General features: G+C 42.1%; 2 protein-coding genes across 8 annotated transcripts in view; one reads left to right on the top strand and one right to left on the bottom strand.

The window, feature by feature from the left end:
• Osa (trithorax group protein osa) overlaps window positions 1–6,269 on the top strand; it is a 21,184-nt gene extending 14,915 nt beyond the window's left edge. For 4 of the 6 annotated variants that reach the window (XM_076434517.1, XM_076434518.1, XM_076434522.1 and 1 more), the window contains one exon: window positions 163–5,076. In XM_076434517.1, coding sequence (XP_076290632.1) covers window positions 163–2,136 — 1,974 coding nt within the window. In that variant the 3' untranslated portion in view covers window positions 2,137–5,076. Of the gene's footprint in view, window positions 1–162 lie in introns of all 6 variants that reach the window. The other 2 variants (XM_076434521.1, XM_076434519.1) reach the window with 1 other exon arrangement.
• LOC143214021 (intermembrane lipid transfer protein VPS13A) overlaps window positions 4,813–19,284 on the bottom strand; it is a 20,518-nt gene continuing 6,046 nt past the window's right edge. Inside the window, exons 23-53 of one of the 2 annotated variants that reach the window (XM_076434514.1) lie at window positions 18,869–19,249; window positions 18,585–18,751; window positions 18,245–18,506; window positions 18,053–18,119; window positions 17,123–17,460; window positions 16,921–17,062; window positions 16,557–16,849; window positions 16,254–16,422; window positions 15,984–16,175; window positions 15,463–15,704; window positions 15,129–15,393; window positions 14,893–15,047; window positions 14,621–14,823; window positions 14,204–14,540; window positions 12,746–12,958; window positions 12,206–12,679; window positions 10,956–11,225; window positions 10,531–10,890; window positions 10,275–10,454; window positions 10,077–10,211; window positions 9,847–9,998; window positions 9,610–9,778; window positions 9,335–9,534; window positions 9,076–9,262; window positions 8,839–8,973; window positions 8,643–8,760; window positions 8,451–8,574; window positions 8,314–8,380; window positions 7,499–7,644; window positions 7,293–7,419; window positions 4,813–6,480 (exon numbers count right to left, since the gene is read on the bottom strand). In XM_076434514.1, the coding sequence (XP_076290629.1) occupies window positions 6,340–6,480; window positions 7,293–7,419; window positions 7,499–7,644; window positions 8,314–8,380; window positions 8,451–8,574; window positions 8,643–8,760; window positions 8,839–8,973; window positions 9,076–9,262; window positions 9,335–9,534; window positions 9,610–9,778; window positions 9,847–9,998; window positions 10,077–10,211; window positions 10,275–10,454; window positions 10,531–10,890; window positions 10,956–11,225; window positions 12,206–12,679; window positions 12,746–12,958; window positions 14,204–14,540; window positions 14,621–14,823; window positions 14,893–15,047; window positions 15,129–15,393; window positions 15,463–15,704; window positions 15,984–16,175; window positions 16,254–16,422; window positions 16,557–16,849; window positions 16,921–17,062; window positions 17,123–17,460; window positions 18,053–18,119; window positions 18,245–18,506; window positions 18,585–18,751; window positions 18,869–19,249 (6,411 nt within the window). In that variant the 3' untranslated portion in view covers window positions 4,813–6,339. The remainder of the gene's footprint in view (window positions 6,481–7,292; window positions 7,420–7,498; window positions 7,645–8,313; window positions 8,381–8,450; window positions 8,575–8,642; window positions 8,761–8,838; window positions 8,974–9,075; window positions 9,263–9,334; window positions 9,535–9,609; window positions 9,779–9,846; window positions 9,999–10,076; window positions 10,212–10,274; window positions 10,455–10,530; window positions 10,891–10,955; window positions 11,226–12,205; window positions 12,680–12,745; window positions 12,959–14,203; window positions 14,541–14,620; window positions 14,824–14,892; window positions 15,048–15,128; window positions 15,394–15,462; window positions 15,705–15,983; window positions 16,176–16,253; window positions 16,423–16,556; window positions 16,850–16,920; window positions 17,063–17,122; window positions 17,461–18,052; window positions 18,120–18,244; window positions 18,507–18,584; window positions 18,752–18,868; window positions 19,250–19,284) is intronic. The other variant, XM_076434515.1, reaches the window with a different exon arrangement.

Here is a 19,284-nt window from a genome sequence, read left to right as displayed (position 1 = left end):
TGAATTAATCAAACTTATTATTCGGTCAAGTGTGTGGATTCAATCGTTTGTGCGGCATTTTTATGCTGCTGAAATGCTTTAAAAAATTCCGGGAACTTTTCAGCCACCCTGTAAATATACTTTACGAAACATCGTGTCGAAACGTAACCCTTGTTGTTGCAGGTAAGTTACTTCGGATTAACGCATTTGCCGGGGCTGCTGGACGTCCTGCTGGAACATTTCTCGCGTTCCCTGTCGGATATGTTCGAGTCGACCGTGAACGAGGAGGATCGCAACTGGAACCAATCGGCGGAAGGACCGGAAGTGGATTTGGGCGCCGTGACGCGGCCGATCGATCCGGAGGATCGAACCAAACTTTTGTCCTCCTCGAACTACACGTTCTTGTCGAGAAGAGGTCGTCCGGTGAAAATCATTTCAAGGGACGAGGACCTGTTCGTTCTGGATACACGGAGGACTTGGGATCATCAGGAGTGTGAATCCGAAACGGAGCCTTGGCAAGTCGACATCTGCACCACGAAATACATAGTGACCTGCTTTCAGTCTGAGATTGGATCGGTGCCGTTCGCGCGTCTTCTCAGAGACGAGAAACCACCATTGCTGCAGAAGGAGGTCGAATGTACAGATTCGAAGGACGAAACCAAAGTGGATTCGAACACGCTCGAGACGTCGGAGTTCTCGTCGCAGAAGGCCGCCGAGCTCGGCGACAAGCCGAAGGAGGCCAGCGAGAAGAAACAGCTGGACAAGAAGAAAAAGACGAAAACGTTGAGCGACGTATTGTCCAGGATCAAGAAAGAACCGGTGGAGATGAACGATCTGACGAGGGAGTTGTTCGAGAAGAAAAACGACGGTTTCAAGAAAGAGTGCGAGACCGAGAGTGCGAAGGTGAACAACAATATGGGCGAGCACTTCTCGGACATACAAAAGTCCGACGAGGAGTTGATCCCGACGCAGAACGGGCTGAATGATACGGCGACGGCCAACGTCGAGCTGGAGAAGCCCGAGATAAAGGTGGAGAACGAGGATCAACAAGAGTCGATATCGAAAGAGGACGATAATAAGGAGGGACCAAGATTAAAAATAAGAGATCCGGCGGGTACGTTGAAGAGGAGACGAATAAGCGACTACGAGGACGAGAGTTACTCGAGGGACGAGGCGAGCTTGTACCTCGTCACCGAGACACAGGACAACCTGGCTCGGCGTTGCGTCTGCTTGTCCACAATATTAAGGAATCTCACGTTCATACCGGGCAACGAGGCGGAATTTGCCAAGAATGTGACATTCTTGAGCTTGCTCGGTAAGCTGTTGCTGTTGCATCACGAGCATCCGGCCAGGACACAGAAAACGCGGAACTACGACCGGGAAGAGGACGCGGATTTCGCGGACAGTTGCAGTAGCCTGCAAGGCGAGAGCGAATGGTGGTGGGATTTCCTGCATCACATAAGAGAAAACGTGCTGGTGATGGCGGCGAACATAGCCGGCCACTTGGATCTGAGTCAGCACCCGGAGGAGATATCCCGGCCGGTGTTGGACGGTCTTCTGCATTGGGCGGTGTGTCCGGCCGCTCACGGCCAGGACCCGTTCCCGACGGTAGGCCCGAACTCGTCGTTGTCGCCGCAGAGATTAGCGTTGGAAGCTCTCTGTAAGCTTTGTGTTACCGAGTGCAACGTGGACCTAGTCGTTGCGACGCCCCCGTACTCCAGGCTTCAGAGACTGTGCTCCGTGTTGACCAGGCTACTGTGCCGGAGCGAGGAGCAAGTGCTGCGCGAGTTCGGCGTGAATCTGCTTCATTTCCTGTCGGCGGCTGACAGCGGGGTGGCGCGCACCATAGCTCTGCAAACGCCGTGCGTTGCGTTGCTGGTCGCGTTTATCGAGCAGGCGGAATCGAGCGCGCTCGGGGTCGTGAATCAACACGGATTGGCCGCGTTACGGGACAATCCCGAGTCGATGGGAACCAGCCTGGACATGCTGAGACGCGCGGCCGGCACGCTGCTCAACCTTGCCAGGCATCCGGACAACAGGACTCTGCTTTTACAGCATGAGTCACGGCTACTTGCCCTGGTGATGAGTCAGATATTGGATCAGCAGGTGGCCGCGATTGTTGCTCGTGTATTGTTCCAGTGTTCCAGGGGCGCGTAACTTTGTTGACAAAAAGAGAGAGAAAGAGAGAGACAAACGGTATTCTCCTTTTTTCTTTTTGGGATATATATACGCGGGTGTGTTGAGATCCGTGTTTGTTTAGTCTCCTTCCTTGTGTAAAATGCTGATATGACGACGACTACGGCGATGATAATGTTTTTTCCAAGGTGACAGAAAGACAGCTATATATATATACATAGTGGCTGCTATTCTATATAGATAATACGGAAAACACGAGAGAGTGGGGGAGAGAGAGAGAGAGAGAGAGAACACGAGCGAGCGAGTAAGAGTGAGAGAGGGCGAGAGAGAGAGAGAGAGAGAGAGCATGTTTAGAGAAAGAATGTGTGAGAGAGCGAGAGAAAAAGAACGAGCGTGAGAGAGTGAGCGAAACAAAAACCGTAGAAAGGTGTAGAAAAAACGTGTGAGCAGGAAGGTGATAGTGTTCAGTATAACGGAATGAAAAGAAAGAAGCACGTTGGTATGGTATAGCACCATGGAAGAATAACGGAAGGAACGTGGAATCGGTATATAGAGAATACAGCAGACGGAACAAAGTGTCGATATACGAACGCCACTAGATTCGCGTGGTTGTAGTTTTATATCGAGTAAATAACGGGGAAGAGAATTAACAAAAAAAAGTTGATCGAACGGTGTTAGAGCCGCGTGCGCGTAACAGATACACTGCGAATGCGCGAGTGCCGCGCCCGTGGCCGTGCGCGCGCGCCCGCGCCATGACACGACACGCGATACCTGTCAGCTATACCTTTTTTCCCCCACCCGACCCCCCTTCGTGAATTGGAATAATATCGACATAGTGTAAGATATTTACATAGTTAATGAAAAGAATGATAAACGGAGAAAAAGGATCAATGAACAGAGCGAGAAACGGCTGGGTTCCCGAGAGGTCACGAGTGAAATCGTGCCGATTCAAAACAACGGATTACAACTAGAGGGAGAGGGAGATGTATGACAAGACACCGAGAGATGTCGAGGGTTGCGAAGTAGCATGAGACGGATACGTACAGAGAGCGAGCGAGAGAGAGAGAGAGAGAAAGAACGAGCGTGAGAGAGAGGGAGAGAGAAAGAAGAAATGAGACAAACGATTATTAGCAGCATAATAATATATAAAAGAATAACTGAGAGATGACGATTGAGACAAAACTATTGAAGAAAAATAAAATAACAAATCTGTTTGACGAACCTTAAAATGGTGCGATGCGGAACGATAATATTGGGGTGACGATTATATATATAAATATTAACGATAATATAATGCAAATTTTTATATTTGCATGTTTTGTGCTGTAATTAGCGAGTAATTAAGATATTTTGTAGATAACACATATACACGCGACACATACGTACATGCGTACACACACACACACACGCGCGCACACAGAGAAACACACACACGTACATATACACGGAAAGAAACACGTACACTCTTACACTGACACTTCCGTTGAATCGTATATTTGAGCTACGCGTCGCGCCGCGCGTATCAAGTAACGAAACAATTTAAACAAAATGAACAGAACGAGAGAGAGAGGTAGAGAGCGAGAGCGATGATGTGGACAGAAATTACGAGAAGAATAAAAGTACACAATGCGGCGCCGAACGCGCCACCGGTGGTCTCCGTTGCAAAGAGAAATACAAAAATTGTATAAGAAAAATCAGTAGACCACCGAGAGTCTCGACTTTAGATGCACAGGCAAAACTAGAACTGAAGAAAGACATTGTTGGAAAAATGAGTGAAAGAGGGAAAGAGCGAGAGTGTATGTACGTGCCACAGCGAATGCATGTATGTGCTTGCATGTGTGTGTGTGTGTATCGTGGAGAGAAAGAAATAGGAAACTGCAATTATTTACGGAGGATGAAGAAGAATTGTAGTGTGAAAGGGGAAAGAAAGCAATTCTGTGAGAAGAAAGAGAGAGAGAAAGAGAAGAATGTCGAAAACGTTGTCCGATTTCCCTTTTGCCGGGAGAAGATCATTCTCGTGCGAGAATAGCGTGAATGGGGGAATCTGTGTGTGAGCGCGCAACGGATAAACATTAACGAAACAAAAGAGAAAGCTGAAGGGACACAGTTTCAAAACACAATTCAGGTGGAGGATAAACTTGCGGAATTGTAACAAAATGTGTACACGTTGAGCGAAAGAGAACGCGAGAGCGAGAGAGAAAGAAAAATGAATGAACGATGTCGGACCAGAAAGGGACACGTGACGCCTTCTGTGTGTGTGTCGCTATTTTGTCCGAGCGTATGCGTCCGTGTGTGTGCACGTGCGTGTATGTGCGTATCGACAAAGGTAATGAATGAACGAATGGTTCGGTCGTGTGTGCACCAGGGATGGGGTTGCTGGTAGAAAAAGGGGTGGGGAATAGTGTCTGTGAAATTAACTGCTAATATACTACGTATACACGAGCTTACAAGAACTAAAGAATAAGAGGGAGAAAAGAGAGAGAGAGAGAGAGAGAGAGAGAGAGAGAGAGAGAGAGAGAGAAGAAAAGAAGAGAGAAGAGAGTGGTCGAGGGAAGCGTAGGAAGAGTGTAAGCGTAGGATGAACTAGAAAACAGTCCAGGAAAGACCAAGTGCGCTAGATAACGCTTAAGTTTATATTCACGAAACAAATTTGTTCACGTAATTATTTTTTGGTGGATTCCCGTTTGTTTCTTTTCATTTTCCTTTTTTTTTTTTTTAAACAAGAAGTTTCTATGTAGGTAGACGATATATTTCACTACGGTGTTTCAGTTATTTTTTCCTTTTTTTTTTGGAATGGACGTGTTTGTAAAAATGCAACCGAATGCTGTTGGTGAAATTAGAACATGTAACCGTGAACTGAGGGGATCGACGAGAAATATGTAATAGTTCGTAAATTGTGGGGAAAGAGTAGTAGAAAGGAGCAGAGAGAAAGAGAGAGAGCGAGTGAGAGAGAGAGAGAAAGAGAGAGGAGGAATTTTTGAGAGTGATTTTTCAGTAATGTAAGCAAACGCAACATACAGAGACGGATAAAACATGGAATTTTTAAATCTTAAGCTCTCGATCGTGCCATTAAGTATTTCTAATGGGATGTAATTGTAATCTCAAGACTTTTATGCTTTTTCGAAGCGCGTATGTTATCGTCAAGCAAAAAAAGAAACTATAGTACGTACTATCCCCCCCATTGTCAGCTTTTGCACACATTTCGACGATTCTTACGTATACATTTACCTAATGTAATTGAAAGAAACGAGAGAGAAAAGAAAATGACGAAACCACCCTCATTTTTAATTGTTCTTTGGAACAAAGACATGTTTGTATTCGTGCGCGCACACACACACGCGGACACCCGCCCCATACACGTACACACATACACGTCCGACATAAAAGACTCGAACACAGAAACACACACGTACATACACTTTCCACGCCGGTACTTCCTTTTTCGTTTCGGTAGAGAGAAATGTCACGAACGAGTGATGTTTTCACAAGGGTAGCGCATGTAAAAAAAAAACAGAAACGAAAGGATCTATTTGATTCGACTATGTTCGAGGATAATTAGGTGAAAAGGATGAAGGAAAAATGGAAAAAAAAGGTGGACGAGGTAAATAAGTTAAACAGAACACTTTCCCTGATCCCAGCTTCTCCCTGACCCCAAAGTATCCTACTCTATAGATATCTAAATACGTGTAGTTCTTAAATTATTTACTTTAGTTCGAGTGGAGATGCCTGTAAGTGTAATTTACTAAGACTTTTTGTAAATAAATTATGAAATAAACTAGACGTACTTTATCCAAATGACTATATACATATATATATAATAGACATATATATATATATGATATACGGACACGTCTGACACATTGAGATAGAACTTAATAGCGATTTAAACAAGGGGAAAAAGAACTATTTACGAGAGTATATGAAGAGCTCTTACACAATTGTGATGATGATGATAATGATGATGATGATGATGATGATGATGATGATGATGATGATGATGATGGGGTGATGATGATAATGATGGCGATGGCGGCGATGCGTAGAGGATATTTAAACTATACGAAAGTTGAGAATGAATTAAATTGTACTTGTAGGAAACAAAACAATGTTGCTTCTTAGTCATAGGTTTTCAATATAGAAGGAAGTGTTGCGTTCATTGGAGAATTTATTGTGCCTGATTAATTTAAATATACAATGATCTTTCTTTTATAGTTTGGGTTCCAGTTACACAACTTGGTTTGAACATATACCGTTCTCCATGTTCAAGATCATGGCTATATTTATTTTCTGGCACAGCCACTCCAGAACATCTGTTGCTTCGCTTTCCAAATACCAATCACCCATGGGCGATAAGCGGTCTTCGTTCTACAGGTAAGATCGATTCATCAGTTTCACGAGTATACATAGAACAGATTCAAACATTATTATACAGTAATTCTTCAATCGAAGTCGCAACACCCGTGTTTTGAACGGACTTCGATAGTGTAGGGAGGTTATTTTTTATGACTGCGTCTACCGCGCCGAGACTTGAATCAACGAGCCGAACATAGAGAAGGGCAGAATGAAATAGGATCGCGTGGCCGAAGCGTGTCGCCGTCGCCGGCACAGTTTAAAGGCCCATGCATCATCACCAAAGTTGTATCTTCTTTATTTTCCATTATTCTTTAATGAAACTTTCACCAACATATTCGTGACATTTTTCTAATGCCAAACACGATATAAATTTCAACTGTATTTAGTGGTGTAATCGACGATGAAAGCTTCGAACGCAACGAAGAAGAGCGTATGGGAAAGAAAGAGACGCCGGCACAGTTCAAAGGCCCGCGTTGTCGCTGTTCTTCTTTGCTCCCGAAACATTCATCGTCGATTAAACCACTGAATACAGTTGAAATTATATCGTGTTTGGTGTCATTTTAATCAGAGAAATGCCAGGAATAAGCTATAGTAAAAGTCCCATAAAACAATAATGAAAATTAAGAAGTTTGAGAATTCGATTCACTCGAGTCAATGCCGTGGTGTTCACACCGATATACCCGAGCCGAGATCAATCATCGCCGCCCTACGGCGCGGCGCAGCGTTGGCCGGCAGTGGAGTGAGCAGGCACTGGACTTCGATTAGATAAGCGACCTAGGACTTCGATTGAAGAATTACTGTAGTTCGATACATATGATAAATACCTTGTTCACTTGTAGAATCAGTTTATTATTGACTACAGTTGTAGGTGATAGCAGTTGAGTCGTTTCCAGAGTCCATTTTACGTTCAGGGATCCCCATACAGATCCTTTCTCGATAAAGTATAGTCGCCTGAACGGTAATGAAAAATGTAGCAAATAACGCTTTTTCGATTTGGGTTGAACGAATGAAATTATCTCGACATGCTTACTGCAAAGAAACCAGTGCTATATGTTTCCCATCGTTAGACAAAGCAGCATGCGCCCAATAGGTCTCTGCTTCCATACAAGGATTTTTATTTATCAAAGTCAGAATGTGCATCCCTTTCGCTTTGTGTACCGAGAATATCTCCACTCCCTGATGTAAAAGAAAAATGATCATCACATTTGTAAATTACTTATTCCCGTAAATATCGCTTATGTCCATTTAACCCCTCGTGCTATTGTATAATATCGAGTCAGTGTTAAATAGAAATGAAATTTCATTTCATTTAATATATAATCATCGGAGAATACGTGCGGGTATACAATAAATATAAATTTTCCTTTTGTTTTCTTAGTAAATTATAAACGCCAAAGAATGGTAGTTCGAAGGAAAGTTACAGCCCTACTGAATACGTGAGTTTTGTGAAGCGCCAAGCCTGTCTTGCCTTTCTTTTCATTTAGTCCGCGATATCCGATTTCACCGAATTTAATAAAACTCATTAAAATTTTGTTTGCAAAGTATTATTTTTTAAGTACATTCGTGATATGATCTCGAAATTTATTAATAGAATGCAATCTTTTAAATTTAATTTAATTACGAAAAGTCCAAACGGAAAGTTCAGTGTCAGTCACCGGTGACTGAAAGTTAATATTTTTATTTATCAAAAATCGTGACATGGTATGAAACTCACAAGTTACAACTTCATACGTTTCGAAGACTTTGAAATTTCGAGCACTTGGAAGACTTCGAAGCTTCAGAAAAGTTACAGTCCTAGTTCGAATGGGTTAATGAATCGGATTAATTAAAATAATGATGGTTTACCTTGTATGGATTGACGTAACGTGGTAAGCGTATTCGAGATATAAACTTATGACCTATTTCTTGTGCCCTGAAAAAGATGTACGATGGACTGTAAATATACTCGATGCGAATGCTTACTAAATATACTTATCCCATACCTTTTTATAATATCTGCTATCACTTTCGAATAAGCTTTCAGGGAGGAACTTTCAGTATGAAAAAATATTGATGTTTTCTTTCCTAAAGTTCTGAAGAAATATTTCAACTCTTCCTGGTGAACACCTATACAATTTCAATGCACGTGTTTACGTACTCGTTCACTTCCGAGCGATGAATAATTTGTTACTTACTATTTATAAATGCAGTTACTAAGCTGCAAGTCTCTAGCTCAATCTCTGTAGAAAATGAGGTACGAATCAAATGATTCAGAGGAGGTACATCCTGGTTCTGAAAGCATGGCTCTTTCGTCTACAATCAAATCTCCCGATTAATCGACTCGGATAATTGTTGCAGAAACACCAGAATTATTCTGTCTTTGTCTATTACCTTTGACGGAGATAGGTGAAGTTCAAAATCAAAATTAAAGGCTGACGTCTGTATAGAGTCTACCGTGGCATAGCCCAATTGACATGCTACCTCGTGGCTCAGTTTCTCTGCTATTTCATCTCCGCACAGGATCAACTGCGACACAGAATAACTCGAATTGCAACAGAATATTTTGGATGGAGGACAAAATAATTAAAATCGAACGATATCCGTGAACATTCGGTTTCACTTTCTTACGGTGTTGGACTCGTAGAAGTTATCCCCTGGTGATTTGAAGTTGTAGCCATACTGATTTCCTAGAACGGTAGTCGAGCGAATCAACACCTGAAATTGTTGCATAGCCTGAGCCGCGTACGACCGCGACAGATCGAACGAAAGTTCCGCATTGTTAACAGTAATAAAGTTTCTTTGATAACAAGGGAGTCTGAAATACCAAGATCGATATTGGCGTTAACATTGATATCAAATCATAATATGTTTAGCATTAAATTCCCACCTGAATTCAGCATGCTTCTCGGAGCTTCCATTCTCAGAATATTCAAAAATAAATCGGACAATATTTTTGTAATCCGCGATATCGCTAATATTATAAATGTTAGGTCTCTCTGTGTCAGCCAACAATATCAAGCGTATTAGGATCGGAGAAATATACATCTGCTCTATTATATTCTTCTTTTTAACAATCGAACTCTGCAACTATCGAGTCATTGTCAACGGGCGTGTCGGTTGGACACAATTTTAGAAATAATTAGTAAATTACTTCGGACATACCTCGTTATTTCTGTTGGAAGGCAAAATGTGAACGCTCGAGACGTCCTTTCTCAGTTTTGCGGCGATGGAGTACTTAGTCACCGGTTTCTTCGGGATCAAATCGATCAAAGAAAGAAGGAAACCTTCTTGCAAATTCAAATCAAATTCCCGCACTATCACGCAAATCCCTCTACGAAACAAGTTGAATAACTCTAGTAAACAATACCCAGAAATATCGATGTAAAGATGCACGCTTACTTGTAAACATTGTAATTTAGCTTCCTTTGCTTCAAGCCAACAAATTCAATGGAATGCTTCAGCTTAGGGTTCCCAGCATAATTCATAACGCTCTTTTGTAGGTTCGAGTATAAAACTACAGGGAAGGTTGTATTACGGATTTGATTATCAATCTGCGAAACGGCACACGTAAATCTTAGAATCATCTTATCTCCACGAAATGCGATCTTAAATTGAAACTACAGCTATACCTGTATTCTATGCACGTAACCCTGCAAATAAGTCAACGTCATAGACTTCCTACAGTGTAACCAAATTGCTGGAGAGTAAGTTCTTCTCAATTTCCCGAAGAAGGGCTTAGTTATGTGCATTTTCGCCAGGTCAACCTGAAAATTCGTTCATGTACTCGTGGGCTCGTTCAGCGACGACGAAAGACTCGACCGACTTACGTCAATTAAATTGTCTAACTGAGCCTTTTTACAAGAATTTACATATTTGCTCTCTATCCACGCGCTCAACTCCAACGACAAACTTTTCCATTTTCTGCCGAAGTAAAGCTCCCAGTGAGCCGCAGAGTCTGTCACGTTGGCGTACACCAACTCTCTCAGGATCTCGTTCGATTTAGTTACCTAAAATGCATTACGATTCTATGATTTAAGAAACTATCGACCAGAGAATCAACCAACCAGTTCGTCGTCAACTTACAACGCTGATGCCAATGCCAGCGAGGGAAACAAATATCTCCTTTCTACTCGGTTCAGGATCAATGATGTTCTTCGCTTTTAAGAACACTGCCTCCTGTTGCGTGAACAAAAGAACTCTCTGATTACTCTCCATGTAGCTCACCCAATAGACGACCGTGGTCTGTTCTGTCTGGGCGCGTTTCAGTGTCGGTGACTTGACATCTTCGTCGCAGACGTTGCTCTCGCTGCTGTTGAAACTCGCGGATTTCGTTTCCAACCACGTCGACTTGTTGTTACATTGTTTATACGAACAGGCGGAGGAGGACACGCTGTTGCACGTGTCGACGATGACAAGGGGTACAACCTCTTGGCCACATCCGTCCTAAAGAATAAAACAATCCATGTTTATTTCACGCTCTATTCGCTCGTATTTATCCTAACACTTGCCTTTTCGAACTTGGCGTCATACCCGGTCTTCTTATTGTTGTAGACATTCCAGATGAGCTCTCTGGGCTTCGTAGGATCGTCCCATGTGTACAAAAGACTTTGGAACGGGTTCACCAATGCCACTTGTCCTAAGTTGTGCTGGCTGATTTTCAGAAACAGGTCGTCGCAGAAATTGTCTATCCTCACTGGTATATCACCAGGCACGCACTTTTGGAACGTGATGTTGTAAGGGGAATTCAGACCGCCGTTGATCTCCACGGTGATGGCTGACTACAATTCCACGCGATATTGTCTCATTCTACATTCTTATCATTAGACTGCGGATCTTTACGCATTTATGGCTTATAAAAATGTTCAAAAGAGGATATAATATAAGGATAGAATATATAATTCGATAGAATTTTGTACAATTTATATTTGTTTTAGATCTATAAAGACTGTTCCCATTAAATAGTCCAGTCAATGAATGCTCATAAGGCGGGCCTAGAGGAAAATGGAAGGAACACAATTTTTAACTTTGGGACTTTGTTTGGACTAGTTAGGAGGTAAACATACTAAAAGTCCCCACTCCTAGGAGGTGAGCGAGCTACAGGGGGGCACGTAGAAGTCACCTTTTTCGGTTTTCCGCTTATATCTCGGAAACTATGTGTCCTAGCGATAATACCATTCCATACAAAATTAAAGCTGACAAAATGTGCTATAAGATTGATTCCATACAGTTTTTCGCTATCTCGCATAGTTTCCGAGATATCCACGCTCAAAGTTCACTAATTGTGAAAAAGAAATTTTTGCCTCACGTTTTTTGCCTTACTTGACTAGCTAACTTTTCAGCACAATTAGTGAACTTTGAGCGCGGATATCTCGGAAACTATGCGAGATAGCGAAAAACTGAATCGAATCAATTCTGTGGCACATTTTGTCAGCTTTAATTTTGTATGGAATGATCTTATCGCTAGGACGCATAGTTTCCGAGATACACGCGGAAAACCGAAGAAGGGGACCTTCTACGTGCCCCCCCCCCTGCACACCGCTCACCTTCTAGGAGTGGGGACTTTTAGTATATTTACCTCCTCACTAGTCCAAACAAAGACCCAAAGTTAAAAATTGTGTTCCTTCCATTTTCCTCTACAACTTTTCGTTGACTGGACTAAGAAATACGATTTTATTTCATTCCACTTTCTTAAAAATTGGAAAATATATAAACATCCACAGTCTACTTACAATAATCGTCGAGTACTGTCGGTACTTACCCCGTTATCCATTCTCAACACGGTCTTCCCGGTATGTGTGATGCCGAAGTGTTGAGATACTAATTGACTGTTCCTCCACTTTATCCTCATCCTCATCGAATCTGTGACCGGCCAAAATGGCATGCTTTGTCCAGGCAGGAGGTCGTTCCACAAATCTGCTTGATCATTCTCCTCCATGAACCTCAAAGTTCTCTTTGTTTTGTTGCTGATGTAGAAGTAAGGCAGGAACGTAATAATCTTCGTGAAATTCGACAAGCGAGAGCTCTCGATCTCCGTCAAGATTCTGTACTTCCTCCCACGCTCCGTATCTTTGCACACGATCAAAGACATCGAGGTAATCCCTTCGAGGCCGAACGGTAGGGACCACTCGGATTGTTGAGCTCTCAACCTGATCGTGCCCTTCTTGTTATTCTTCTGAGAGAATATAATCAACTCTTCCTCGGGAATTTCGTTGATTATATGGGAATGACACTCCTGAAACCGTTTTATTAACCCGTCAATTTGATGCATCGTAATTCTACAGAAAAATTGAGTAGCTACCTGAATGTACAACGGCAATCCAGACTTATTTATTATCCAATATTGAGATTGGATAACAATGTGCCAACTCGTGATCTTGCACAGTTCTATGTTCAACAGGAAAGGTTTGGTCAAATCCGATTCACTGTCTGCCGTCATCAGAATGAATTTCCTTTCCAAGTTGGTGTTCAGTTTCGCTGTGCCGGTCCAGTATCCACCCAAGTAATTTTGAATCTGCCAATCGGCAACGAGAGTTTCTCAATATTTTATACTTAACTACACTCCTCCAAAGAATTAAGGGATCACTTGTGCGAACCCGAAAAATTGGTCCCACTTTACGTGATCATAACTCCGTCAAAAATTGCCGTATCGATATCGTTAAACAATGGTTTGATAGCCTGAAATCTCTAGTTTCAGATGCTCTGTTTCAAATGGTTGCTGTGTTAGTTTTTTACAAAGTTATAGCAAGATGAAGACAACATTGACGGTTAACAAAAATTTTGTGCAATTTTGGAACATCACACGGAGAGCAAGAAATTTTTTTGATAAATCGCGTTAATAACATTCGGAAGGGCTATCTTTCCTGTGTAAATTGTGTGGTTTTTGAATATTGTGCGATTTTTTTTATTCGAGTTATTCAACATTGAAGTAAATATGGGTATTATAACTTTAACTGGTTTCAGAAAGCGAAAAAATTATCGTAGAATCTTGTGCAAAAAAGCAATAGAAAGAGCGTTTCTTTCTCTTCAAGACACTCCTTTTGTTTTTTCAATTTCATTAACGTTTCGATATACCAGGTGTTTCTGAAAATATGCTTAAAAAATGCACATAGAAAAACCAACATAGCAACAATTTGAAACAGAGCATCTGAAACTAGAGGTTTCAGGCTTTCAAACCATTGTTTAACGATATCGATACAGCAATTTTTGACGCAGTTATGATCACGTAAAGTGGGACCAATTTTCCGGGTTCGCACAAGTGATCCCTTAATTCTTTTGAGGAGTGTATATATATCTCTGATTTTTTAAAGATCTCATAAATCGTCTCACGTTGGTGAAGCATTCATACTAGAAGTGTGCGAGAATCTGAAAATCTTTTTTGGGATTCTTAAGGGGGTAGACTCATTTCTCTTTTTCGGTGGTCAAAAGTGCTAGATAAAAGATCAATCTAGGCCGCGATCGGCCTCAAAACTCCTATTTTTAGGTTTACAAGGCGTAATTTTTATTATTCGGCAGCATGTAGCTGTCGCAGTTTTATGAAAATAGATACACGCGCAGTTTTATGCATATTGTATGAAATTTGGAAGCAACTACAGCCTAGATTGATTTTTTATCTAGCGCTTCCGACTACTGAAAAAGCCCATTCGCGATTCTGGAAACGAGAGTCTACCGTCTTAAGATGTTCGGGAATGCCAGACATTTTCGGGTTCCCACACACCTTTATATGAATACCAGTTTGGTGTGAATTGAGGCCACTCACCTTGAACATAAATTGTATGTCATTGTTGCAGTTCAAGGAATGCATATTGATCTTCTCTCCGGGTTCAATTTTCACTTCATAATTGATAGAGGGTATATTGACGTCTACAACGAACGGTAACTGATTGTTGAAAATGAGAGGCGAGTGGATGCTAATCAAGTAACTCGGTACTTGACAGCTTGGTCTCGTGGTTAATGGAACTTCGTTACAGGAAACCTTGACACAAAACACAGACTGATTCTCGTCCTCCTTCATTTTACAGTAAATGTCTCTCGCCACGTTCATCGACGCGCTCAGTTCTTTCCAATAAATTCCTTCTTCGCTGACATGGTACTTTCTGCAACAAACATTTATCGTGTCGTACACAGGTTTGAACATCCGTTATTTGTGACATGCTGCACTTGGATTTCAACTTACTCTAAATAAGCGGGTAGTATATGTATAGGGAAATGATAAGCTATGTACAAAGGAATATTGTAAGTGGAATCAGGTTCAATGATTGTCATTCTAATATTGTCGTCGAATGGGTTCGTTGGCACGCCTATGCAAGATAATCCCAGTTTATCCAACAATGATTTTTTATAGTAAAGACCCAGCGTGTAGGAAGTTTCGTTTCGAAACTGCAATTAAAATATGAAGTATGTCAAATACAATATCGCTTGGAATGAAATGGATACTGGATAGTTTACCTGCAACGGTGATCGCACGGTGATCGTACGATGCAAATAATTATCTATCGTAGCGTCGATGACCAAATGATAACGGACTTCGTGCCTGATGGGACGCAGTGGGACCAAATTGCAACCTTGTCGCATCGGACAATAGACGAGTACGTCATCGAATCCTGAATACAACAAATAATCCGTGAAACTCGACGCTCCCATTGCATTCCTGCGGGTGCAATTCTACAAGAAACAATCGATACCTTGAAAAATAACACGCAACACCTCCCCCGTGATTGTCTTGTATATTCTGATGGAAGAATCGTCTTGAAATATTTCCTTGATTGGCATCGAGTGATTTTGCACAGTCGGATTAGGATCCGTGAACTCTATGTCGTTCTCCGCCCATTGCGGACTACCATGTGCAGATTGAACTTCTGGTTCCGGGCTACTTGGAATGCTCGCCGGTGAATCGATGTTATGGTAGTCTTGGCTTGCTATAACGCGACTACCAGTTTTGTTATCTTCCTACAACGAAAGGGAATAAGGTTGAAATCAGATTCAAAAAGACGTTCAGTGTATGTCTAGTGCACTGACATCTGTCGAAGCAAGCAGTTCTATTCGACTTTCGTGACCGATGGCGTTGAGCAGATTCAGCTTCCTGCTACTGGTAGGTACTATTGGTATTCCACTGTTGGCTTGTTGAAATGCGTTCATAATAACGTCCGCGACAGCAATTAAGTTCGGGGTGACTATAAGATTCAGTTTCTCCTCCGTAGAGACGGTGATGTAGACTGCCATGTCGTTGGATTTAATCGACTCACGACCGATCGGACCAACTGTAATTAAACATTGTTATTAACACGTTCCGTGCCGAGTCGTTTTTCCTCGACAATTAAATCAGCTCGTGTGTTTTGTTCTGCATTTTTCATCATGCCTCATTCTTTTGGTGGAAATATATTCTACAGTCTACAGTGTTAAACTTGTTATATATAAAATACATGTTTTTATCGCATTAAATAAATATGCCACGCGTTCTGAATGTGCACGCAGCCTGAATGGATAGTTTTAACGTGTTAAAATAATCGTATCAATTCTATCGAATGCTATTTTCTCACAGGAATCCACATTGCACTCCGGTGTCAATTCCAGCCCTTCATCCTCGTTTGTGCTGGAGTTGTCGCTGTCGCTGTCCTCCTCGCCGCTGCTGTTACTGTTAAATAAATAATTGGACGTTCTCATCAACTTTTTCTGACCCTCTTCGTCGTCTGTGTCAGAATCTTCTTCATACGGCGCATACAGTTCAGTGTCTGAAATATTTTTAGTCATGGATCAGTCGCGTATTCTGTTTCACCGAAAGAAAACATCGAGTTCAAACTGTGTACTACCGTTTGGTTTTGGTATAGCCAAATGATCCGGAGTTATAAAAACCATGTCCGTAAAATCTTGGTCGATACTCTTCAAGCCTTTCTTCTTGGTCTTCGATGCGTCTTGCTTTATCTGCTGATACGGATCGGTCCAATTCGAATTCACCATGAAAGCTTCACCGTGACGCATCTACAAGTAACACAGTTTACAAGTTGTTCTACAAGTAACAACGCCAGGATAAAGAGTGCTCAGATTTTTGCCAACGAAAATTATTCATCTGTTTACTAACAGCAAAGAACAGACTTTAATGGAGCGAAGAATACCTTTATTATCAATTCCCATGGTCTGTAGTTAGTATCGTCGTCGGAGCACAAATCGATCAGTGGCTCCCAACTCTTGTAATCTGCGTTGTAACAAAATGCGTGGAGCTTCATGCTGGACTCTAAAGAGAAATTGTTGAACCAGTCGTTGATGGAGACGGTTACTATATTCTCCATCTTGATAATTGGCAATCTCTCGGTCAAGTATTCGATCTCCAGCAACAAGGAAATGACCAGAGGCTTTAGGTGGACAGTTACTATTTTGTCACTGCATTCGCACAGCAGATTTAAATCATCTGTAACATCCAATGAAAACATTGTCAACCTGATCGGAGCTCCAGAATCCAATCAAAATTTCGATTCTCACCATCGATGGTCTTCTTGTAAGGTACGTTCGATATTTTCTTCGGCGTCCACAAGTTGAAGTGCGCGTTGAAATCCTGATGAAATAACTTCTCCTCCGCCTTGATATGCATGCTTTCCAGAAAGCTCGTCGCTTCGTTCAGTATCTAAAAAACACGTTCGTGTTTATGTATCGCAATTGATCGAACTACTCGATTTATACTTACGTCGATGAACGTATGAATGATTTCTGCAGACAAGTGGATATCGATAGCGTTGACGGTGACGGTGTAGTCAGCATTGAACTCCGGTGCTTCTTCTTTCCTGCAGATCTCTATGTCGCAGGGACATAGTAACCAATAAGGAGTCTGTTTCGCGTAATTTCCTTGTTTCTTTGACTTTGCACGAACATCGGTAAAGGTGCAAACGATCGAGGACGAACAGCTATGCCTGCTGCTCTCGATGGTTACCTCTGCCTGCAGTAGAATCACATGCGAGTTGCTCGGCTTCAGGCCTCCGAAGAGCAAGATCTCCGGTTTGTGTATTCTCACAGATACAGAAGCATCTAGACACGTAAAATAGCCGCTGTTATTGCAATTCCGCAAGAATGGCAAATAAACGACAAACATACATGCGCAGTCGTGGCAGGTCAACACGTTGACTATCGAAGCATAGTCCCAAAGTATTGGACAAAATTAAGGGGGTAGACTCTCCTCTCCAGGATTACAAAGGTGCGGAATGCGTCTTCTCGTTTCTCGATCACGCAAAGATGGGGTTTTTCAGTAGTCAAAAGCGCTAGATAAAAGATCAATCTAAGCCCCAGTCGCCCTCAAAAGTCCTATTTTTACGTTCATGAGGCGTACTTTTGAGAGATTGATCTTTTATCTATCGTTTTTGACTACCGAAAAACTCCATCTTTGCATGATCGAGAAACGACAAGGCGCTTCCTGCACCCTTGCTATCCTAGAAACAAGTCTATCCCCTTAAATGATCGCTTTATCGACCAACAAATTTTGTCTCGCGTACGAACCATAAGGTAGTCAACGTGTGAACATTAAACCTCTTGCCAACCGATGCTTGTTACGTACGGAGAGGGAACAAAACAAGCTAAACAGAAAACCGCAATCGAAGCAACATGACGTTACAAACGCAAGTACCTGGCTCCTCCTTAAAATATTGTGCGTATTTTAATTTATCTCTCTCCGCGCTGGCAATGTCCCTGTTCTTGATTTAAAAGAAACACGCATCGTGACAATAATTACGTCGTTGTCATAACAGATACTTGGATGGCACGAAGAAGTTGTGTAGATCGGTCGATTGGATCGAATTGAAACGCGATTTCTACTTACTGATTTTTGATTGTGGCTCTCGTATCCGTGATTAATGATTCCTTCCTCGACCTGATCGGCTGGAATCGAATCCATGATGTACCGTGTTAAGTGCATCACGAATGGCACGGACAGGTTCATTCTGACCTCCTGGACGAGCGCGTCGAGACACTTCTCGCCGGCAGGCGCACAGGTGTACGCGATGTCGACGATAGGCGACATCGACACAGATATACAGGACTCTGGATGCGCTCCGATCAATCTTGCAGGTGCCTGGATTATTCTTCAATGAAAAAAAAATAACAGCATTAGTACAGTTCGCTGTTCGTCGCGTGTGCAGAGAGTCGAATGCTTTACAGACTTTCTTATAGCTTGAGAATCCTTCCTGGTATCTTTCAAAATGCAACTTTGAAGAGATAGCTTCATCTTTAAAGCCTTGTCGCTGTAGAAGGCGTAAGTGTTGATTAGCTCGCCGAAGGTTAACCTGCATAGGCCATGATTCAGGTCGCGAACTGGTGAACTCAACACCTGCGAATGAAAAGCTGCTGCTTAGAACAAGTTTCGCCGTCTTATTAAAACTTTCATCTTGATGATTTTAAGATAAAGAGAATAGAGAATAAGATAAAGAATGACTGAAAGTTATACCTCCTCTGAGTCCAAGAACAAATTTAATTGCAGCCCCTCGAGAGTTAGCTTCGCGTTCACCTCGCACACGGTATTCTCGTTGTGAGTGAGAAAATCTTCCAGTTTCTGCACCATCATGTCCTGATTGGACTTCGTCAGTTTCTCTTCTACGTTTGAGTGCGTTTCATTATCATGTATATCGTCGAACAGCACGATCTTCGATATGTTGTCTTTCCATACTAGAATGCTGGACTTGAGATCTCTTTGGCTCAGATTGATGTACACAAAATCCATAGATCCTTGCACATTGAACAATCCATATGTCTGAAACTCCATCGCGCTGCGATATTCGGTTTTTCTTTTGATATCAAAGTGGATATGTATCGGCTCTACTATCGGCTCCTGTGAATCAAAATTTCCATTATTATCCGTTGGAA

Source organism: Lasioglossum baleicum, chromosome 12 (genome assembly GCF_051020765.1).
Source record: "Lasioglossum baleicum chromosome 12, iyLasBale1, whole genome shotgun sequence".
Lineage (NCBI taxonomy): Eukaryota > Metazoa > Arthropoda > Insecta > Hymenoptera > Halictidae > Lasioglossum > Lasioglossum baleicum.
The sequence above is the reverse complement of the archived record's forward strand: the minus strand, read 5'-3'. Positions and strand labels throughout refer to the sequence as shown.